The sequence below is a fragment of the Atractosteus spatula genome, chromosome 7 (assembly GCF_055471065.1).
Source record: "Atractosteus spatula isolate fAtrSpa1 chromosome 7, fAtrSpa1.hap1, whole genome shotgun sequence".
In the NCBI taxonomy this organism is placed as follows: domain Eukaryota; kingdom Metazoa; phylum Chordata; class Actinopteri; order Semionotiformes; family Lepisosteidae; genus Atractosteus; species Atractosteus spatula.
In genome coordinates, this window is record NC_142712.1 from 18,754,202 (window position 1) to 18,775,813 (window position 21,612).

A 21,612-nucleotide genomic window follows, 5' to 3' on the forward strand; every position below is an offset into this window, starting at 1 on the left:
CTCACACCCTATTAAAGGAACATGTAAGAATGAGAAAGGAGATGTTACTCTTCAATGCAATGCTGGATGTCTGGTTAGAATTGCCACTGCAGTAAAAAAAAAATGGTGCAAACTTCCCCTTGCAAAAATAAGACCACGTTTGCTTTGTTTAAACAGGCTGCAGCCTTAGAACAAATTAATAGAACCAATGGAAAAACATAAGACTCTTATGGCCTGATCAGGATGTAAAGACACTGAAAATCAAAGCATAACCAATATCTGGAAAGAACTACAACTAGTCTGTCTGATAGGACTTAATTCTGAATTCAGGGCAGCCATGTTTTACCCCTAGGAAAGTGAAGTAGCTGTCTCACTCTTTGGCCTTTAATCTCACAGTACAATTTGCTCTTAAGTACAGCCACATTTTTTTTCTCATTTATTGTGACTTATAAGTTTACCTGAGCACTTTTAAGCTGCTTGTCAGAAATGAGAAGGGATAAATTCCCAGTACTGTTTATACAGTAAGATTCCCAATGATGGTTGCAGACTAGGCATATTAACAAGGCCATTTGTGTCAATAGTCATGTTATTAGAATGCACCAGCAGACACCAAACAAAGGAAGGATGGTAAGTGATATGTGTGTGAACCTTTACAAGGGACAGAGAGAAGATGTTCTCTCAAGGTCTACCACTTGTACCTTAACTGAAATAAACATTCAGGGACAGAGTCCAATTAAATTTGATAACGTATTTCTTTGTGCAAAGAAGTTATAAACATTGTAAACTCAACCCCACAAAGCATCCAAGTTGCACTGTACTTGGCTAGATGTTGCCTAGCTCTGTTTTTACAATATATTGCTCTAAATCAGTGGATCTCAAGCCTTTTTACTGCACAGGCCAGCACATACTATTGGCTGTTTTTTTTACATGAAGTTATCGTAACAGGGCAGCCAAATTTGGGATGTGAAAATAAGGTGGAGCTGTCAGAATGTGGTGGTGAGACATTAAAAATGCAGCACTCTCATGAGGAAATTAAGAGGCTGCACCTGGGGACATACAGTATTCAGAGTCCACATTCATTCACATTCAGGTGTTGCCAACTCACACCCTCACATACAGTATCTCCTCGATGGTGAGGTTTAAAATCTCAGGTTGAGAATAGCAGTAACAAATCGTTAAGCTAATAATGTCCAGTTGGAATAAAAAAAAAATTAAAACCTAATTTCTACTTGCAAAATTGACCTTTGCCGTGCCAGGCTGCCGGTAAGATAGAAGACAAGCGGACTAGCCTAAACGGGATTGTCCGGGTAGGGTTTTCAACTGCTACTTACTGTACTTTCCAAATCAAGGCATGATGCAAGACCAAGTATAGGTTTGGGAAGGCAAAATAACATCAGTGTTGTACCATCTGCCACAGAAGGCAGGTGTGGTTTGTGGACTTCAAAGACAGGATGTCATATTGCAGTTTTATCTTTTAATCTGATTCCAAATGACATTTTTCTTTCTCATGGCCTCCCTGCAGCACTGTAGCTTCATGGATCACTGGGTCTCTATGGACCGAAGGCTTGGATTTGCTCTTCTGTGTCTTTAGAAGTACATTTTTTTTAACACTGCTTCACAATTAAACTAAAAACAAACTTTTCCATGCATTTTAAAATCTAATACAAATCTAAAGAAATATATTTGGTCAGTTTTCTTCCAAAATTCCAGCCTAGGCCTCTGATCCATCTAGATCTTTCCATCTCACAGACTGTTACAAAAACGTCCAGGTAGACCAGTAACAGTGCTGTTCCACTCCCTGTTGTATTGCAATAGGACAGCACTATTATATGGTTTATTTAGTTTAAGGGCCAAAAAAACCTGATACATTTTTGTAAAATTGACCTTGATTGTTACCAGGTATATTTATTTAAGTTTAGGCTATCCATAAAAGGTTTTATTGTACCAGCCCGCAGCTTTGTAAGTACATTGCTTCTGAGCCTTTAATTAAAATATTCAAAGCAAATCCAATGTTCATACTTTTCAATATTCATTGCAATTTTAATTAATCCCCTCCTGGTCCTCTTAAATGTATGGGCAGTAATATAGTGTTACAGCACCATAACAAACAGACAAGAATTTTAATAACTATAAACCATGCACTACTGTACAGAGATGTTCGCTTTTTCTATTGCTGTATAGAAAAGTTTCTTCAAGGCACAATAATTACCATGACAAAACTGAACAGTTTCTAAAATAAATACAGAGCAACACATTGTCACAGAAACCTCATAGATATGGTTTATAAGTATAACGTGGATGTTATAATTACATGAACATAAAGCCTGTTCCTAATTCAATAAATTATAGTTCCTTTAAAGGACAAGTGCTGTGTTGGTGTTACTGACGAGCTGTGACCTTCACTGAGCATATCTTCACTTTCTTGTTTATAATGTACTTTTGCACATGCTTTTAAGTTAGCACTCAAAACTAGATTGCTCATTATATACCAAAATGTGACTATTAACATCCAGCAAACCTAATAAAATAATTTCCATTTGTCAATGAAACTTCAAGCACTGCTTATTAGCACCATCATATACTACAGTATACAGTACCTATACATTTAAAAATAAGTCATTACATTACTGTAAATTTCTTACTAGTTGACATAAGACATTAATTAAACACCTGCGGAGTAATACAGTGTGACCCAAGAGATAAAGCCAACATCTGGAAAAACCTAAAATAATTACAAGGCTACAATTCCTGAATATTGTGTATACATATATATTCAGGAATATTTTTGACATAACTCTATCACCTTGAGAAAGGTCTCTCAAGACTTTTAGAATTTTTGCTTAAAATGTTTCCATAATTAGATTAGAAAATAAGAATAGGATGCAGCTATAAGATGAGGTTCACTATAGTCTGAATTACCTATTACCTATGGCACTTCCATTTCAATTTCAAATTTGCAAACAGTAATAGGTCCCTTGGAATCCCTTGAAATTTTTTACCATGGGTGGAATATCCATTTTTGCTTGAGGATTGCATATGAATAACAGTCATCCTATTTGTTTAAAATGCAACAGTTCATCCAAAGCATAATTCTTTCTCCTTGCAAAATCCCTCCTTTTGATATGTTAAAATCTGCACCTAGTACCACATTTTCCAGGTAGCGCACATAGTGAGTAATAGTACACTAATAGTATACAGCAATGAACCCTGATCCTTTTACAATTTGAAACAGCGTTGTACATTATTTAAAGAACTGCAGAAATTAGAAATATACAGTTTTAGTTAAATGATATTCCACAAGAAGGATGTTCTTGTTATGTTAGGAAATAATCTTACTACTCAATTAGACAGGAATGTTGCTGAGCAGGAATGTTGCTGAATAGATGGTACTGTATATGGCACTAAACAGAAATCTGGTCAGTTATACAACGTGTAGATATTATACTGTATATAGACTCTTTTAATATTTAAAAAAATATTTTTACTTTTTTACTATGGTTATTTTTTATTAAATTTTTTTCATTAGTTTCATAATATTTTCTATACATGATACCATTCTAACTGAATAGAGAAGTAACATTAAACCATATCAAATTTTAATCAGGGAAACCTAAAATCAGTCCTGCCCAATCACCACCAACATGTTGACTGCCCCACTAGAGGAAACAAGACACTAGATCACGTTTATACTAATGTACCCGGTGCCTACAAAGCTGTACCTCACCCCCATCTTAGACAATCTGACCACATCTCTCTGTTCTTACTCCCAGCCTACAGAAGACTGCTCAAATGCACCAAGGCATCAGTTATAACTGTAAAGGCATAGACTAAAGAGGCACACTCAATGCTTCGGGACTGTTTTGAGTGCACAGACGGGAGTGTGTTCAAAGATGCAGCCACCCACGGATCCCACACCAATATAGGCATACATAGACTGACATATAGGCATCATCAATCACCAGCTACATCAGCAAATGTGCTGATGATGTGGGGAGCGTTAAAAAGATGCGCAAACTCCCAAATCAAAAACCCTGGATGAACACCGAGATCCGCTCCCTGCTCAAAGTCCATGGTGCAGCCTTTAAATCTGGTATGAGAAAGAACTGAGCGTGGCAAGGAAAAAATTAAGGGCTGGTATAAAATCTGCCAAAAAACACGACAAATCCCAGATAGAACACCACTTCAACACCAACACTAACCCATATGTGACAAGACATACAGTACATACATTCACAAACTACAGAGAAAGAAGAATACGAGCCCTGTAAGCGCTACTGACCTGTCCCTTCCAAACAAGTTTAACATCTTCTATGCACGCTTTAAAGCTCAAAACCCTGAACCACACCATCTGGACCACTAACTCCCCTGCCATCCCACCCCCCACACTATCCAAGCTAGCCATTCTCACCCACCAAACTATGAGTACACCTGAAGAAGGCTCCACGGCCTCCACTTTCTTCTCTTTTCAGCATGGAATAAACCTATTACTTTTTCCTTTGAAGCCTACGCATGCTGATGCAGCTACCCACCTGAACTATCTCTATAGCTTTACACACCACACTAACCCACCTGGATAAAAGGAACACCTATACAAGAATGCTGTTCATTGACTTTAGCTCAGCATTTAACAGCATCATACCCATAAAACTTGCTACCAAGCTCAGGGCTCTGGGTCTAGATACCACCCTCTGTAACTGGATTCTGGACTTCCTCACCAGCAGACCCCAGACTGTCAGGATTGGCAACCTTATCTCCAACACACTCACCCTTAACACCGGTGCCCCTTAAGGCACTGAGCCTGCTGCTATACTCCCTGTTCATCCATGACTGTACTGCCAAGTTCGGCACAAACACCATCATCAAGTATGCTGACTATACCACAGTCGTGGGCCTGATAACTGACAACTTGAGATAAAACAACTAGCAGATTGGTGAAGAATCAACAACCTATGTCTCAACATCGGCAAAGCCAAAGAGCTTATCGTTGACTTCAGGAGACAAAGAAAAATCCACTCCCCCATCTACATCAAAAGGACTGCGGTGGAGATGGTGAAAAACATCAAATTCCTAGGTGTTCACATCACTGAGGACCTCACATGGGCACTCAACACCTCCAGTCTCATCAAGAAGGCACAACAGCGGCTGTACTTTCTGAGAAGGCTGAAGAAAATACGCCTGCATCCACGGATCCCCACCAACTTCTACAGATGTACGGTGGAGAGCATACTGACCAGCTGCATCACAGTCTGGTACAGCAACTGCATCGCATCCAACTGCACAGTACTGCAACGGGTGGTCAAAACTGCCCAACAAATCATCGGCAATGCCTTACCATCCATCCAGGAAATCTAGAACACCAGGAGTCTGAAAAAAGCCACCAAAATTATGACAGACCCCACTCACCCCAGTCACAACTTGTTTGTCCCCCTACCATCTGGTAAAATATTCTGGACGTTCCAGTCGCACTCAACAAGACCCCGAAATAGCTTCTTCCCCAGAACTATCAAGCTGGTGACCCCCCCACTCCCACCCACCAATGATCTCTCCTTACTTCTTCCTGTACCACACAACGACAATTGAATGTACTGTAAGCTGTAAGCTTTAAAACTGTACTTGATTGTAGTTGTACTACAGTATTTGATAATCGCCGTATTATTTTGCACTGTTTGCTCTGTTTGTGTACTTCTGCAGTTTTTAACAGATATGGGTACTGTTGCACTGGTACCATAATGTTGTATACACTGTTATTCTTACTGTATTTACTGTCTATTGTCTTGTCTACTATTCTACAGTATATATATACTGCACCTGAGAGACTTATGAGAAACACTTTTCATTATATTATGCACCTGTGTAAGAACAGTATAATGACAAATAAAGTTGAACTGAAATGAATAGAAAATACTAGCTTTCCAAACTCCACCTCTCATAAACTCTTTGATGTTCTATTCACTAGGAATCCATGAACTGAATGATGGTCAGCCATATTTTCTTTACATTTGGAGTATGCAATGATTTTTAGTCTTTTTTTATGCCAATTATGCCAATTTGCATAATTACCAGTGGTTCATGGATAACTACAACTCCTGGTGCACCACGGGAAATCCGAAAAAGACATATACCCATTGACCACAATATTAGGAACTTGAATAGACAGCTCCAGTGGCAAGCCATGATTGGCCAGAAAGAGGAGCATGATACAAACTTCCTGGCCAAAATAACCTTCATGCCTCAGTCCTGCTAAAAACTAGAGAAGCATGCTTTTCAGTGTCATGGGTGTTATGTAATCTCTGCATGCCCACAGCTCCAGGGCTTGTGTGCTGATAGCATGCCAGAGCAGCCACCCAGCATCTACAGTACTGTACAAAGGAGACAGAAACGAGGTGTGTGGAGGAATGCTTCAGTGGGCTGAAGGAGTTTTGGTAAATGGAGGTATCTCCATATAGATATGCATATGGAGATCTCACTTTTAGAGTCACTGCCCCAGTGATGGAAAAGAACAGGGGTGGATTTTCTGGCACTGCTCTTCCTAGCGGTGAACAATAGTGGCATATGCTCCTAGGAACCCACTGAAGTCCAAAAAAGCACCAAAAGCAGTGTAGAAGCAAAGGCAAGGACTGACACTTCAAATATTCTTTACCAGTTATTCACATAAAAAACAAACATTGGGGTATATACTGTGGAGGTGTCTCTACTAAGTCACACACTGAATGCTTCTCTATACAACTCTTATTCAAAATATATCTAATCTAAACCTGTTCTTGCAAAATAAATAGAAAACAAGGGGCTTTGACAGTGATTGAAAGGCAGAGACAATGAAAGAAAGGCTGACAGATTAAAATGAGTGCTAAAACCACTGGGAAAGTTTTTACTATCAGCAAAACACTGTAAAGTCAGTGCAACCATACAGCTTAGAATATCAGTGGTACACATTTTACTGCTTTTCTCTATTCTGAAAATGCAACTAAACTGCTAATAGGATTAGAAATGTACAATAGTTACTTCTAAAAGTACAGTTCTTCTTAGACTAGAGAAGAGGCTAGAAAAGAGGCATTTTGTTTAATAAAGATTCACTGCCAACACATTAATCCAATATTAATACAGGTCTGAGAGGTTTGGAGAAGCTTTAGTTTAACCTGCAAACTACAGTTTTATATCATACTGAACATCTTTAGTATTTATACACTTTAAAATGTAGACTGTATATATGTAATATGTTCACAACATTTCCATGCTCATATGAAGTTTCTCAGTGAGAATCTGGATCAGGCCAATAATTATAATTATAGTAATTATTATATACTCAAACTCAAAGTTATGTTGCATGTGCAGTATATTATATCTATGTCAAAGCTGATCAATGTAATACGGCAGGATGAAGTATGATGCGAGTAAATAGTGTCACAATACCATGTATTGTCTATCCTCCTTTCTTAAAATGTTCATTGCAAAAGAGAAATGACATCTAAAAAATTCTGAAACTTAAAACAGGTAAAGAGGTACAGTATTTTTGCAGGGGAGATTATGACATGAGTATTCAGTCACAATCACATAGATGGTAGCTTTACACCATTGACTCCTCAACCAAACACATGCAACTATTATACGACTTGTGCATAGATATCTTTAAATAAACCATTAAAGATGAAGAAAAAATGTCTTGCATTGACCTTAACAGTCTGTGTTAATAGCAACCACATATTACTGAGGAGATTTCAGCCCATTATTGCAAAATATCTCCCGACTCCAGCCTTTTTTAATTAGTTTACTTAGAGGACCATGTGTTGAACTGGACTAAAAACTGCATCATTGTTGAAGAAAGGGGAATGTGTAAGGGATAGAGAATGGTCTGGAATAAATTTGTTTGTGAACATATTATCTGCAAGGAAACCATATTATTTGTCACAAATACAGAAGTACGTCAAACAAAACAAATCTCTTGGCCACGTTAGTGTCAGAGTTACATGTAGGCTATACAACTCTTCTTTGAGAGGGAAGGAGATGAAGAGCACTGGTCCTGACATCAATCTGAGGAGACAGTGCTAAAAGGAGCAAATACCAGCAGTCAAGTTCATGGTGTGTGATCTTCAAGAAAATCGCAGAATACACTACTGGACTGCAGCTGTGAATTTGTCATTTCAAATTAAGATGGAAAAAAAACATCTGAAAACAATATAACAGGAATATCATGGACTGCTATGGCTGGAAGAAAGTGGAGACAGCAGGGATAAGACCAACACATCTGCTTTAATAACCAAGTATTTGCCATACTTTGTTTACACACAATTTAGCAGTTGTAAGAAAATTATATACTTTATTTATATTAATTTTAATAACTATATATACCATATATTATACAGTATTATACTCAATATGAGTAAAAAATAGAGACTCTACAATACTCTGATATGGCCTTCATATAATTAATATGTCAATAGCATGAATAATAACACTAATCATGTACTGTAACAGAGATTACTAACCTCTGTTGCTTATTAGTTACAAAAATAACAGTTTAACTTTTTTAAATATGTATGTTGTATATGAACCACTAATTCTTATACAAAGAAGACTTTCTAATATTAGCCTTTATGTTTGAATGATGCTTTGGATTTTTGTGAGGTTTTTCTTGCCTGAAAAATTCTAGTCTACATTTGGGCAAGATATTTTAACCTACAGTAATAATCAATTAACAGATATGTTTTCACCATTACTGTATATTGTATTATATTTTAATGTCCTTAACTCCAAAGAGTACCATTTAACATTTAACTGGAGACATTTAAATATATATATAAAAAGAAGCACTTTCTTGTTTTCTTCCTTCTCCTTTTTTATGGAAAGTAGATGTAACCTTGGCTCAATCTCACAGTTTCTTTCTAGAGAACTTATACACTTTTTTTTTTAAACCACTTTATGGTCCACCTGGGTTTGGTAGTATATTTATAAAATCTCAGGGAGAGGGCACATCATTTGCAAAGTAGGAGTAAATAAATCATAAAAGCAGGTCTAGGGATGTAAAAAATGGTTATTCTCTGTTTTAAATTTTAATGGGAAAAAAGTATAAACTTTGACCTGTTATTAACATCAAGTTACACATGGGCAAAAACCCTGTGAGTAAAAACAATGGCAGGATGACTTAACACATAGGCCAGTAGAAAACTGTTCAAATGAAACTTATCTGCAAAGAAGAATAAGACCTAATTCACCCCCTTCCCACCCCTACTGTAGTTCTGCTCTGTTTAGCACTAGAGGGCACACAGAGACTGGTCAGATAACTTTAAATGAGAAGCACATTTGTGTGTAGCTGAGGCACATAGCTGTTGCAAGATTTTTAAAACAATGAAGTAGATTTTGGAAAGGCTGAAAGATACTGTAACAACAATGCTGTTAGCTAGTACAAAACTTTATTTTTAATTTAATAAAACTAATAATCTTCTGTAGGTGGCATTTGTGAGTATAGTCAATTACTTTGTTTGACTGTTTTCTCTTAGGCACATTTTAATCTTCTCCCTTTCTTGAAACATGGTGCATGTTTTCTATTAATAAGAGCTTACAGACTGTAAAGGATGTAATATGTAAAGCAGAAAAACAACAATCAAGATTGATTTGTCTTTATGCTTTCCTATAGAAACACTGAACATATTCTACGATTTAAGAACTTAAGAACGTAAGAACAGAAACATGGCACTGCTTGAGTAAAATGTTCAACAAATCTTTAAAAAATGTGCCGTCTATCATAATGTCACATTATAATGTAACAAGCTGAAGATCCCGATGCACGGTTCGTAATGAGAAAAGTAGTAGGCTTCTAATGCAGACAATTTGACAATGCTGTGTTGATGAAATAAAAGGGAGTAGGATCCATTTACCCAATAATATCTTGCTATTCTATACAAGATACTAATTTTTAATTTACTGAAGATGCTATTCTACATTACTGTATATAAACATCATAAAAAAGCAAATGGGGGTGATCCTCAATCCTCCAAGCCTTACTGCATTCACTCAAATCAATTTAATTGTATATCATGGAAATATAGAATTCAAATGAGCACTGAAAACTTGTTAAATAGTGCCAATGGTGCAAACTGCAGTTGGTATAAAACCACAATGCATGTCTTTTAGAGTAAAGGGACTTTAGTCTGTATGTTTAAGGAGATTATGATTTGTCAGCCTCACATAGCCCAAATCTTCATCTCAGACTCAAAAATCAATGCATATGCATCTCACCTACAGAACGTCATTAAAAGAAGAGATATTTTTTGCACACTGTAGCTTTGGCTGTATCAGTGTGCTGCTCCATTAATTTATGAACCAACCATTAATAGGCTCGATGAATAGTTATCTTTATGACGGAACGTCCAATTTTATAGAAGAAGCTTCCATTAAAGAGAATTGTGACAAATGTACAACAGCTATTAATTCAATTACTTGCATTTATTCAGCAATCATTATCTTTCTAATATCAATTTTTCTTGCTAATGGAGAGAAAAAATGAGAATAGATCATTCAATATGGTTATGAGCCTTCAAATCTCTCAATCGTTACTGTCTTATGGAAGAAATTATGAGTGAATTCTCCTCCTGGGTTCCTTTGAATTTTTTAACTTTTGCTTAGTTTATCAGACATTCAGGAAGTGACCAAGCTTGTTGCTAGAAAACTCCATAGATTAATGAAATCTATCTTTGTATATTTTACATCTCAATTTCCATGTAGGCATCAAGTGAAATGGCTCCTGTGGGTTGTTGTCCTGAATAAATGTCAAAATTTCCACCTGCCACCACAACCACAATCACAACAGACCCAAAAAGACAGTTGGGTGCAGCAGGAAAAAGTACCTGTTGTTTTGGTATTTCAGACTGGTGACAGGAAGGTTCAGGAAGAATCAGGGAATCTATGGACGCTGTAAACATTAAAAGACATGCAGTCATCTCAGCCTACAGTAAGTGGTGTGTGGGAATGAACAAAGCGAGGCCAAAATAAACCACCTGATTAAATTTTTTTGCCCTGTCGGTTTATACTTCGTGAGTTATAGTATTTTCTTTTTACTGCAATATCCATTGCAAAGATCACTCTTCAATTTAGTTGTAAAGATCATGTATCTTCTGAAATATTTATGTTTTGTTTGGAAAAAAGCAGGTAGCAACAATACTCTGTGGAATGCTGTACATTGATATTATTTTGCATAATTTATGTCAGCGATATTAAAACAAAATCACTGCCAGTGTTTTAGAAGTTGAAGTGGAAACAAAACACAGCTTCCACAGGTTAGGGATCAAGTGTTTCACTGTGGTAAGACAGTTTTACAACAGGTCTACTGCTATCAGTTTCGCACAGTAACCAATGCTAACTGAATCTTAAAGGAGAGCTCCAATTAATTTCATATAAAGTAAAACATTCTATGTTCTCACAGTCTGATTAAGGAGGGAAAAAAACAATTCTAATGTTTTGCATCAACTATGTGAAATATGTCAAAACAATAATAACTTGTAAAGGTATACAAAAGTATTCTGGCATCTGAAAATAAGAAATATGGAATTCAGAAAAGTCCAGGGGAATATTTGTAATCGTGTGTAATTGGCAGATGCTGAAGTCTTATTTCAAAGGATGGCATAAATCCTGCCTGTCATTCTGAGTTTTTCTCTGTAGATTCTGCATTCAAAATCAAAGAGTAGGCTTCCAAGTGAATCAGCCAGTAACCAGTGCTCAGAGCACTCAGGGAACTGTGCGGTCTTGAGCTGGACATGAGATTCTTATATTAAAATTGTAAAGAGATGGGGCTCCTAATAGGTTCAACCAGTGATCCAAGTCTGAGGTACTAGTCAACTGAGATAGGTGTCCCCCAAGAAACAGCACACAACTGGTACATGATGCACCAGGTGCAGTGTTAGTCAATTATTGCTCTTTTGCTCAAACACCAACTTCTGCGCTTTCCATTTACATCACAAAATAGACAAAATTTCCAGGAACGCGCAGCACCATGTTTTGAGATTAAGAACGAGGCAACAAAACTTCCTGTGATTGATGAGGCCTTATTTACTTTGTAAATAAGTGGGCTTGTGAATACATCTCTTTTAATCCAATAAATATATTGCTCTTGATGAATACTACTTACTCGAATGCGAGTTGGCGACAACATGGTGACTTACAGCACTTTCAAGAAGTTAACAATTTTGTTCTTCATTCAAAATTCGTAAATCTTTTCTATCATTTCAATGAATTAAGTTGTTACTGAGATTTAATAACTGGCCTGCAGCCATATCACCCAGCACCTCCCAACTGGCAACCCAGTACCTGGATGGGAGACCTGGGCAAAACTAAGGTTTCTGCTGGAAGTGGTATTAGTGGGCCAGTAGGGGGCGCTCACCCTGTGTTCAGTGTGGGTCCTAATGCCCCAGTGTAATGATGGGGACCCTATACTGTAAAAAAAACACTGTACTTTGGATGAGATGTAAATCCGAGGTCCTGACTCTTTGTGGTCATTAAAAATCCCAGGGCGTTTATCAAAAAGTGTAGGGGTGTTACCCCAGCATCCTGGGTAAATTTCCCACTGGCCTTTACCAACCATGACCTCGTAATTATCCCCATCTATGTATCTAAGTGTTTCTTCACTCTGTTCTCCTCCATACTGATAGCTGATGTGAGGTGAGTGTACTGGTGCACTATGGCTATCGTTACATCATCCAGGTGGATGCTGCACATTGGTGGTGGTGGGGAGTCCCCATTACCTGTAAAGCACTTTGAGTAGAGTGTCCAGAATAAATGCTATATACTGTACTGTATGTTTAACAAATTAATAATAATTATTATTATAAGCATTATTAACAGATTAAACAGAAGAGAGGGATGTGTTATTTAGAGACACCTTGATAGGAATTCCAACTTCTAAACAATTTTTAAAAGGATTGGAATAAGAAGGGATAAACTGGTTAAATCTTAAAAAGATTTGAAAGTTTTATTTTTTCTAAGGACATTTGTTGTGGTCAGAATCTACAACACAGTGTAATGTAACCACAGGGGAAAAAAAATTCTAGTCAGAATTTACCATTATATATAATTAAGATAAAAATAACAAACCTAAAGCAGACATTAGGTTAGGAAAACATCCCTGCTCTGTGCTTCAAGAAAGAATACTAAAAGATCAAAGTGCTCTTTCTCATTAAAGAAAAAAAAATGTTATTTAGGCAACAGACTCTTTTTGTAGATTGTGAAAATTCCAGTTTTAAATTTACATTCTAGATAATTGTCAAACCCTTTAAAAGTTAATCACATTGATTCTTGATAAGCTTTTTGACTAAAAACATGTACAGAAAATCATTTTAAAAAGTCATTAATTACTGAGTATGTTTGTATCATTACTGGACTACCTTCCTAGGTTTTAGGTTTTTCTGAATTTACCTTAGAGCATAGAAATAAGCATTCACCTACAATTATCCCGCTAGTAAGATGACAACTGAATGACCAGATTTGGTTATTTGGAATCACCATTTATGTTTTTAATTATTAGTTTACAAATAAATTACAAAGTATATATATATTTAAATATTTACCTCCCTATGGCTTGACATTGCCAATTGTGTATTAGGGGAATATTGCTATAAGCCTTTGACCATCCAGGGAGAACAGAAACCTGTCCATTTAATCCTGTCGCACTTTCACCAAGTCAAGCCTGTGTCAAGAGCACAGTATCTCATACAAGGGAGTCACTGATGTCACTACAAGGTCACAGGTAGCTGAAAAAGTGCAAAGGCTGGTGTTGCATTAAAAATCATCACTTGCTGATTAAAGCCCACCAAGACCCAACAGATCCTGGCTGATTCTGCAGCACCACTTGAGGATTCTTGGCCACAGCTGGGCACAGATTCAGACTCATGCTTGAATTTGAGTCTCAGCTCGCACACACAACAAGCCCCTTTACTGACTGAGACACTTAGAAGCTCCAAAGAAAATACCGATGATTTATAAAACTTATGCGTATCATACAGCCACCATGATGTCAACCTTTCTCTGGAAAAACTGTGTTGTGCAGTTCTTTCCCATCCAGAATGCTCTATTAACCAGCATCTGTCATTAACAAAAGATTCGATAGCCACCCAGTAGCTAGCTGTGTGCTTCTCAAAGATCTGTTTCTTCAGCCTTCAGGATTCTGAAGAGTCGCTAGTTGCAGTCTCAATTGTAAACATCTGCTATCCGCAATTATAATAGCATACGATAACAATAAACAGGAGCAGTTTGATGCAGGAATTCAGTGTCAGCTTGTCTATAATCAAGGTGCAGAAGGCAGAGTGACTTTAGTCCGTGAGGCAATCTGAAATAAATACCCAGTGTGACTCCCAGATAACCACATTTTTGATTAACCAGCACTCCCTGCTTCCCATGAATTCCAGATAAGTTTTTACAGTTGTAATGATACTTAGTGAATAATAAAACTTAGGACAGCTCTAAAAACGACTGTAAAGTATTAGGTGACTGTAAAAGATCTGTACATCTACAAATGCTTAGAATTATACATTACATACTGTAAGAGCACCTTTCAATATTTAAAATTACTCAAAACAAATCTGTTTATAAAATAAAACTCTACTAGATGGTACAGCACATGAATGCTTTAAAATATGCAGTTATGCATCAAAAGAATGTTTTGCACATTCTGCAGAAATTGTATTTGTATTGTATATTGTGTTATCCAAGCTATGAAACTTGATCATCACTTGTTTTGATTCTTCATTGCTTAGCAAAGTAACAGCTGTTGAAAAGTCATTTCAAAATTAAATGAGAGGAAGTGACAGGAAGAGGTAAAAAACCCAACACGTGTCTCACTGATGTACTGGTGTGAGTGGTCAGTCCTTTATCAACGCATGTACAGTATGTAGTGCTAATTTGCTTCCCTGGCTATTTTCCAGCAATCAGATTTGAGAATATCAAGCTACGAGCTTCTGCCTGACTCCACCAGAGATGCTGCACTGTTTGTATAGTTCAGACACGCTTGTCCTCACTCGGTGACAGAAGGAAAGGAGTAATGAGGATGTATTCTCTTTTGGCCTCTGTAAATCCAGCATTGCAGAGATATAACTTTTAGAAACAAGCTGCTATTCGATTTTTTAAATGAAAACATTTAACAGAGAAAACAAGAAGAGTTGAAAAACAAGAAGATACAGATCTATTTTGGCAGCATATGAAATGTCATTATCTGAATATGGAAATGAAGCCTTTAATGCTGTTTAATTGTTTCTGAATCTTTTTGTAAGCTACACACACCAAAAATAACACTCAAATCCAATAATGAAACTCTATATCTATTTCTTTGTGTATTAATTATCCATATATTATTATACACTTCAAAAGGATGTTAAATGGAAAAAAGGACTATCTGAATAGACATGACAGATCACTACATGATTACACACTCACACTAGACAGGAAATGCAATATTTTATACTCTTTGTCATTTAAAAAAGAAATAAAATAATCAAGATCAAAGCTTTCTTTGATAAATATATTCAGCTTCTAAATCCACAAATCCTTTAAAAGCAAAGCAATAAAATGTCAAAAACTAAGGAAAGAAAATCTGTAAATTATACATGACATTTTTTTCTCCAAAATTAGGTCTTAAGATAGATTTATAGGCAGCAAACAAAGTATTTTATTTCATCTTTTTATGAACAGAACCCTCACCCAACCTAACATTTTTGGAAATACTTTCTAGTCTAAGACTAGGCTTCTCACTTAAAATCTTATTCTAGTAGCAAAAATTTGTTCATTTCACTGAATGTCCAAGAAAAATTGGAAAATGCTGAGATTAGCCCTTTTCAGTATTTTGATCTCTGCCAAATGTTTGACTGGAATAACGGCTGTAGCCATCATGTGAACAAGTCACATGATCTGACTGCTACAAAAAAATAAAAACGTCAGGGATAAAACTCTGAGATTAGCCAAATAACTCACAAATGACCTAGAAAGTTGTCTCACACAACTAAGGCTTAAAACACACCAGACTATCCTTGCAGAAGTCTAAAACACAACATCCACTTTGATAAGGTTGGGGGGTGTATTTATTTGTATTGCATTGCTATGCTAAAGCTAAACTTCTCTGAATCAAATTCTCATATCAACCAACAGGTTTATCATGATCGTCTTTTTAATGAGTCTTGTGGTGGACAGATGAAGCTACAACTGGGCAGATGTGTCTGATTGAAAACCCTATTCTATACTTATTGGTCAAAACCCAGAGGTGGTGCCACTGTGTGATCTTCCCATAAGACTTCTAGGCATGTTGGAAAGGTCTCCTCCTTCACAAAAATGTTGCCCTGTCAAACCTCTCACTGGAACACAAGAAAAAGTCTTAAAACACTGCTCTACCAAAATAATTTAGAACAGCATGGTTCATTAAAGCTAGTTAGCCTTTTTCAAAATAGTGTATACCACATTGTTAACTGGTGTGTCCCATGGTTTCTGAGGCTTACTGAGTAGTAGTAGAAAAGGCTTCTTCCACAGAGTACTGTATCATGGGAAAGACACTGATGTAAATGAAATCTTCATGGGCTTGATTTATAAGGGATATTGAAAGAAATGTACTTCTGTTGCAGCTGTACTTATCACTGGAGGTGAACCAACTCATTATTAAAGGTATTATGATACTGTAGCACATAACTGCTGAACACATGAACACAATTACACTGTGCAATGATTCAAAAATAGGGGTCTGCCACAGTTTCTAACCATCATCCTGGATGTACAGTTTATACTGTAGAAAACCTCCATGTTTTCATTGTGGCAAAGCACTCATTTACTTAATTGTACAAAACACCAATGAGAAGAGTAGCAGATTCATTACACATGCAAAGCCTGAATGACAATGACTGTCCAGGACTGGAAATGGGACACAAGTTGCCAGTTACCTGAATCCACTTATCTGGGATGGCCATGGCAAGGCGGTAATCAAAGCCTCCTCCTCCTTCAGTCACAGGACGGCACAGAGCGGGCATCCCAGACACATCCTGGAAAACATTTTTTTTTTAATACTAGTGCTTATAATTTAGCTTACACCTGAATCCAATATGACTTCTATACAAAACTAACAGTGCAATCCAATATAGTACAATAAAAAAAATCAACAAATGATAACAGGCACAAAATTCAGTGTTCAGTCTGAGAAGGCAAAAGAAGGGGGTCAGACATGGTGCAGTCATGATGCTTCTAGGTATGCGGTTGCACCACAGGGATAAAAATGGACAGAAGGAACCCAGAGAAAGAACTAAGAGCAGCAGAAGATGGGCAGACTGGATGAGAAGGGGGTGTAATGAGCACTTCTTACATGGAACAAGATGGAATTAAGAGTGGAAAAACTAATGTCAGCAGTGTGCAAAGACAGGTTTACAATGCAAGCAATGGATACAAGCAGAAACAGATTTGAAGAATAAGAAGTACAGAGTTCAAAATTCACACTCCCCATTCAGGGCAGACATTTTTCATGTACTGTACATTAATGACAATGTACTGTAACAACCTGGAAACAATTGCAGCTGTAAATTTATATATTTTTTTAAATGCAAGTAGTTTATCTGTGCAACTACACTGACTTCCACTGTGAAATTAAATAATTAAAATAACAATTGCTTACAGATTTCTTTCTAAATGGAAATGTGAAGTCATAGATATAAAACATTTACCACATTTACTACGACTATGGCAGCTTTTCAGTAGGTGACCAGAAGATGTTAGTAATGAACAAACTGCCGCCATTAACATATAAGATGTTTGTAATTTATGAATGCATACAGTCTAAGCATAGATCGCGTTGTCTTTCTGATAAGAACACTAAACACTAGTGTTGTATATTTCTTTAGGGTGTCTTTTAAAGTAGTTTAAACATTTAAATTACTAAAACTCAAGAAATGATAAACGGCTAGTGGAATTTGTGAATATTCTTCTACAGTTGCATTCCCCAATACATGTTTAACAGTGTAGAGAAAATGAAATAGAAACATGTTAATATGAATTAATCTCACACAAGCTTGACTTGCTAATATTTGTACATGTATTGAAAACGTGGTATGAATCAAGACATGTGCACAGCAGTGTACACAGTTAAGTTACTATCTCCCTCATTTGAAGGCAGATGTTTAAAACTTAACAGATCAAAGCCTCTCATAACACTGTTTTAATGGGAGTATTTACATTTGAAACACACCAAAATTACAAAGAAGTTCAACTAAGAGCTTAAAGCCTACTAAAGGAGTCACAAAGAGGTCATGGTACAGAATCCAACATGAATTATAATTACCTGAAAATTAACTTATATAATTAGTTGAGATTATTTTGTTTTGGCTCACTATCTCAGCTCTGTCTCGGAGAGTAAAACCTCCAGGAAACCACGTAGACTAAATCAGACACTGTATGCTCAAGTTATTAAAAATGTACAGTATGTAAGTTATAAGATGCATCGTTTAACAATTAAATTAAACATTTAGTAACTGTGCTAGCTTGAAGTGCTTTCATCTGAAGTGCTTTCTTCATTGCTCTGTGGTGTGTAGTTTTTTTTTGCCACAGAGACTGTAAAATATGTACATACAGTACACAGACAGGTAAATAAATGGTCAAAACAGAGAAAGCGATGGATGGATAGATACATATAGGAAGACAATGTCTTACATAGGTCAAATGGAAATAGGGCTAAAGTGCCAGGCATTTTTTGGAAAGCTTTGAAACTAAATATACATTGTCAGGCTTTCACAATGGGCTGTCATTTCTGCTACAAACTTGGACATAACAGAGAAACTTCAAAGTAAAAAAAACAAACAAACTAAAAAAGCAGTAAATGCAACAGAAGATATTTTGGTCACTGCTATGTTTTCCCGGGAGCACTTCTCTGCAGGAAAGACACAGAGAGAAAAAAACAACATAAAGTTAAAATTTAAAAGTAACTCTGCAGCTCTGAAGTTATGTGAACACAAAACAGTTTGCAGCAGAGTTGGGTGTTTCATAATTTGAGGGTCTCTTTCTTCCTTGTTAGAATATCTTAATCCTAAAGACCATAGAAAAACAATATACACCAAGTACTATTTGGAGTACTAAACCCTCAAGTTTAAAAGACATGCATTCAGTAGCTAAAGATAACAAAAATTCATTTAATTCATATACACTTTTTCATCTGAAGTGCTTTAGAAGGGGACATACTTTATTGACCACTGTAGTGCAGCACCTACAGTATCTATACGTCAGACACAAAGCATCAGCAGTCCCACTGTCAATCATGTCAGGTGAAGAAGTAAGAAACTGCTTCACCAATTGAATTATAGGGGAACTTTAGGAAGCCTAGAGTGAAATTTAAGCAGGACAACCACAGCACAGTGTCCCCAGTCACTATACTAGGTCATTGAAAACTGGAGTCCACAGGGGAAAGTGCCATTTCTTTGGGAAGTAGCAACTTGGCTAAGTGGTTTCTCATCCCAGGACTGAACAGGAACAACCTTTTGATGAGGCATTTGATGAGATCTGGCTACAGGGCAGTTATGCTGCCAACTGTAAATGATTAATAACCACTTTAGTTGTGTCTACATAATAAACTGGTTTAATCAACTAGAATGAGCAGCAGGGATGAGGACACCCATTTTAGAGACAATAGAAAATGTCTCCACTTGGGAAAAAGAGCTGATGCCACTGAGTAGTTCTCACTTGACTGAACACTGTTGACATTTGATATGAAGGTATATGGAAGTCTGTGCAGGAACAACTGCAAACTCTAAACACAGCAACACCCAAAATTGACACAATGCTTACAGAGGGACTTGACTTAACTATCATAAAAAAATAAGCCATGGTAATGTTCACATAATGTGTGTCAAATTTTTCTGTGTTATCTCTGAAAACATTACTAATTGCAAATAAAATCATTCTTTTTTCCCCACAAGAATTACCTGCACATGAGCATTACAAATGAAGTTTGTACAACCCTCATGTATAGTAGAACCTTCCTCTTGTCTTGCACTGATTTTTTTCAGTGGAACGTCTGTGTGCTTTCTTCTGCCATGATACTGTAGTATCACTATACTGCACAAAACAATTTTCATATTATTGAATCATGAATAAACTGAAAAAAAAAATGGAAATTCTTACATGCTGCTAATCAGGATGAAATCTCCACTAAACTGCATGGATAAGATATGTGTGGTTTAATTTTCTTTAATTTCATTTTATTTGCCCCAAAGATAAATACTGCTCACATTTCCATGCAGATACCATTACAGAGAAGGTTCCTTTGAGTTTTTCTATAAAATGAGGGTTCAGTTCATTTTGATGCCTTGTTTAGCCCACCTCTCCTCTTAGTACAGGCAGATTCATTCCATGAGGTCCCTTTTATGGCATGGTGCTGACCTGAAGAGCGTCACGGCTATTAGACAGACGGGAAGACAGGCATAGCAGGGGATACCCTGGGCAGACAAGCAGAGCAGGGGATGTGCTGAGCAGCCAAGCAGAACAGAGGGAAAGCTCTGCAGCCAGGCAGAACAGAGAGGTTACTGTATGCGCCGTCAGCGGCTGTGCAGGAACAGGAAGCAGGCAGCTTTCTAGCTGGTGGTCAAGTCGTGGGTCAGATTTGGAATCAGATGCCTTGGACAGTTTCAGACAGATTGCAGGATAATTAACAAACAGGCTAGTTTGTGCGAGCAACAATTCCAAGATACACAAGGGTGAAAAGGACTGATGAGATAATTACCCATTAAGCGGGGGAGGTGGAATGGACAGATGCCCCGACCTTGTTTTCACGGCACCGGGAGGTGTTTGAGTCCATGCGCGAACATGACCGGTTGCAACAAAGACCGGAGACCATGGGCTGTGAGCTTTGTCTTGCCCGGGTGTAACAATTCCAAGATGGTTTTAAAGGAGTGTGGCTTACATTAGAAGGAGCAGGGGCCCAAGTACAGAACAGAGCTCTGACTTAACATGTTCCAATCAAAACCTGCGAAAATGGTGCAGAAGATTATTTTTCCTCTTGGGAATGTTCTAACCTACAGTATGTCATTTAGATAAAATCTTAAAAATGGCTCATTCTTCAGGTGAAATAGATGAGATTTGTGAGTTCTTCCAGGGAAATGTAACAAAGTGGGGTCCCAGGAGAGCTTTTTGCTGGGACTTTCTTGTTGCAACAGCCATCAGAAATGCCATCATCCACAATGGCATTAAATTTAAGCTAAAAGTGTGCTTTTATTTGGATTTAGCTATTTTTGTGTAAGGTTGCTTTTGTACTTTGTGTGCTTTATACAGTATGTCACATTATGTACCATATACTTTAGAACAGTACTGTATTTAGAACAATGTTGCTGATGAAGGGCATAAAATAATTGCAGAGGCAAAACCAATGGCATTTTGCTCAATATTCATGCTCTGCATCTTAAAGCATTCCTTTTAATTAGGTTTTTCCTGTAAAGCCTCTGGATTATTTTTTTTTTTCAAATATCAAGACTGTTTGTACTCCTTCTAAACAATAAAAGCCATGCAGAGTTAATACTTGTTTCATAAGCAGATCATTCCTTTTGTTCTGAACTATTCAATACAAAAATTAAAAACAAAGATTAATTTTGGTTAATCACATGGAACAAAGCTTTTCTAATCACTTAAACAATTTGTCACGTA

The 21,612-nt window shown here is 36.9% G+C and overlaps 1 protein-coding gene across 1 annotated transcript in view; it reads right to left on the reverse strand.

Annotated features, from left to right (window-relative positions):
* LOC148830688 (1,4-alpha-glucan-branching enzyme-like) overlaps positions 1-21,612 on the reverse strand; it is a 371,399-nt gene that overhangs the window by 134,679 nt on the left and 215,108 nt on the right. The window contains exon 10 of the mRNA XM_088922045.1: positions 16,881-16,979. Within this exon, the coding sequence (XP_088778171.1) occupies positions 16,881-16,979 (99 nt within the window). The remainder of the gene's footprint in view (positions 1-16,880; positions 16,980-21,612) is intronic.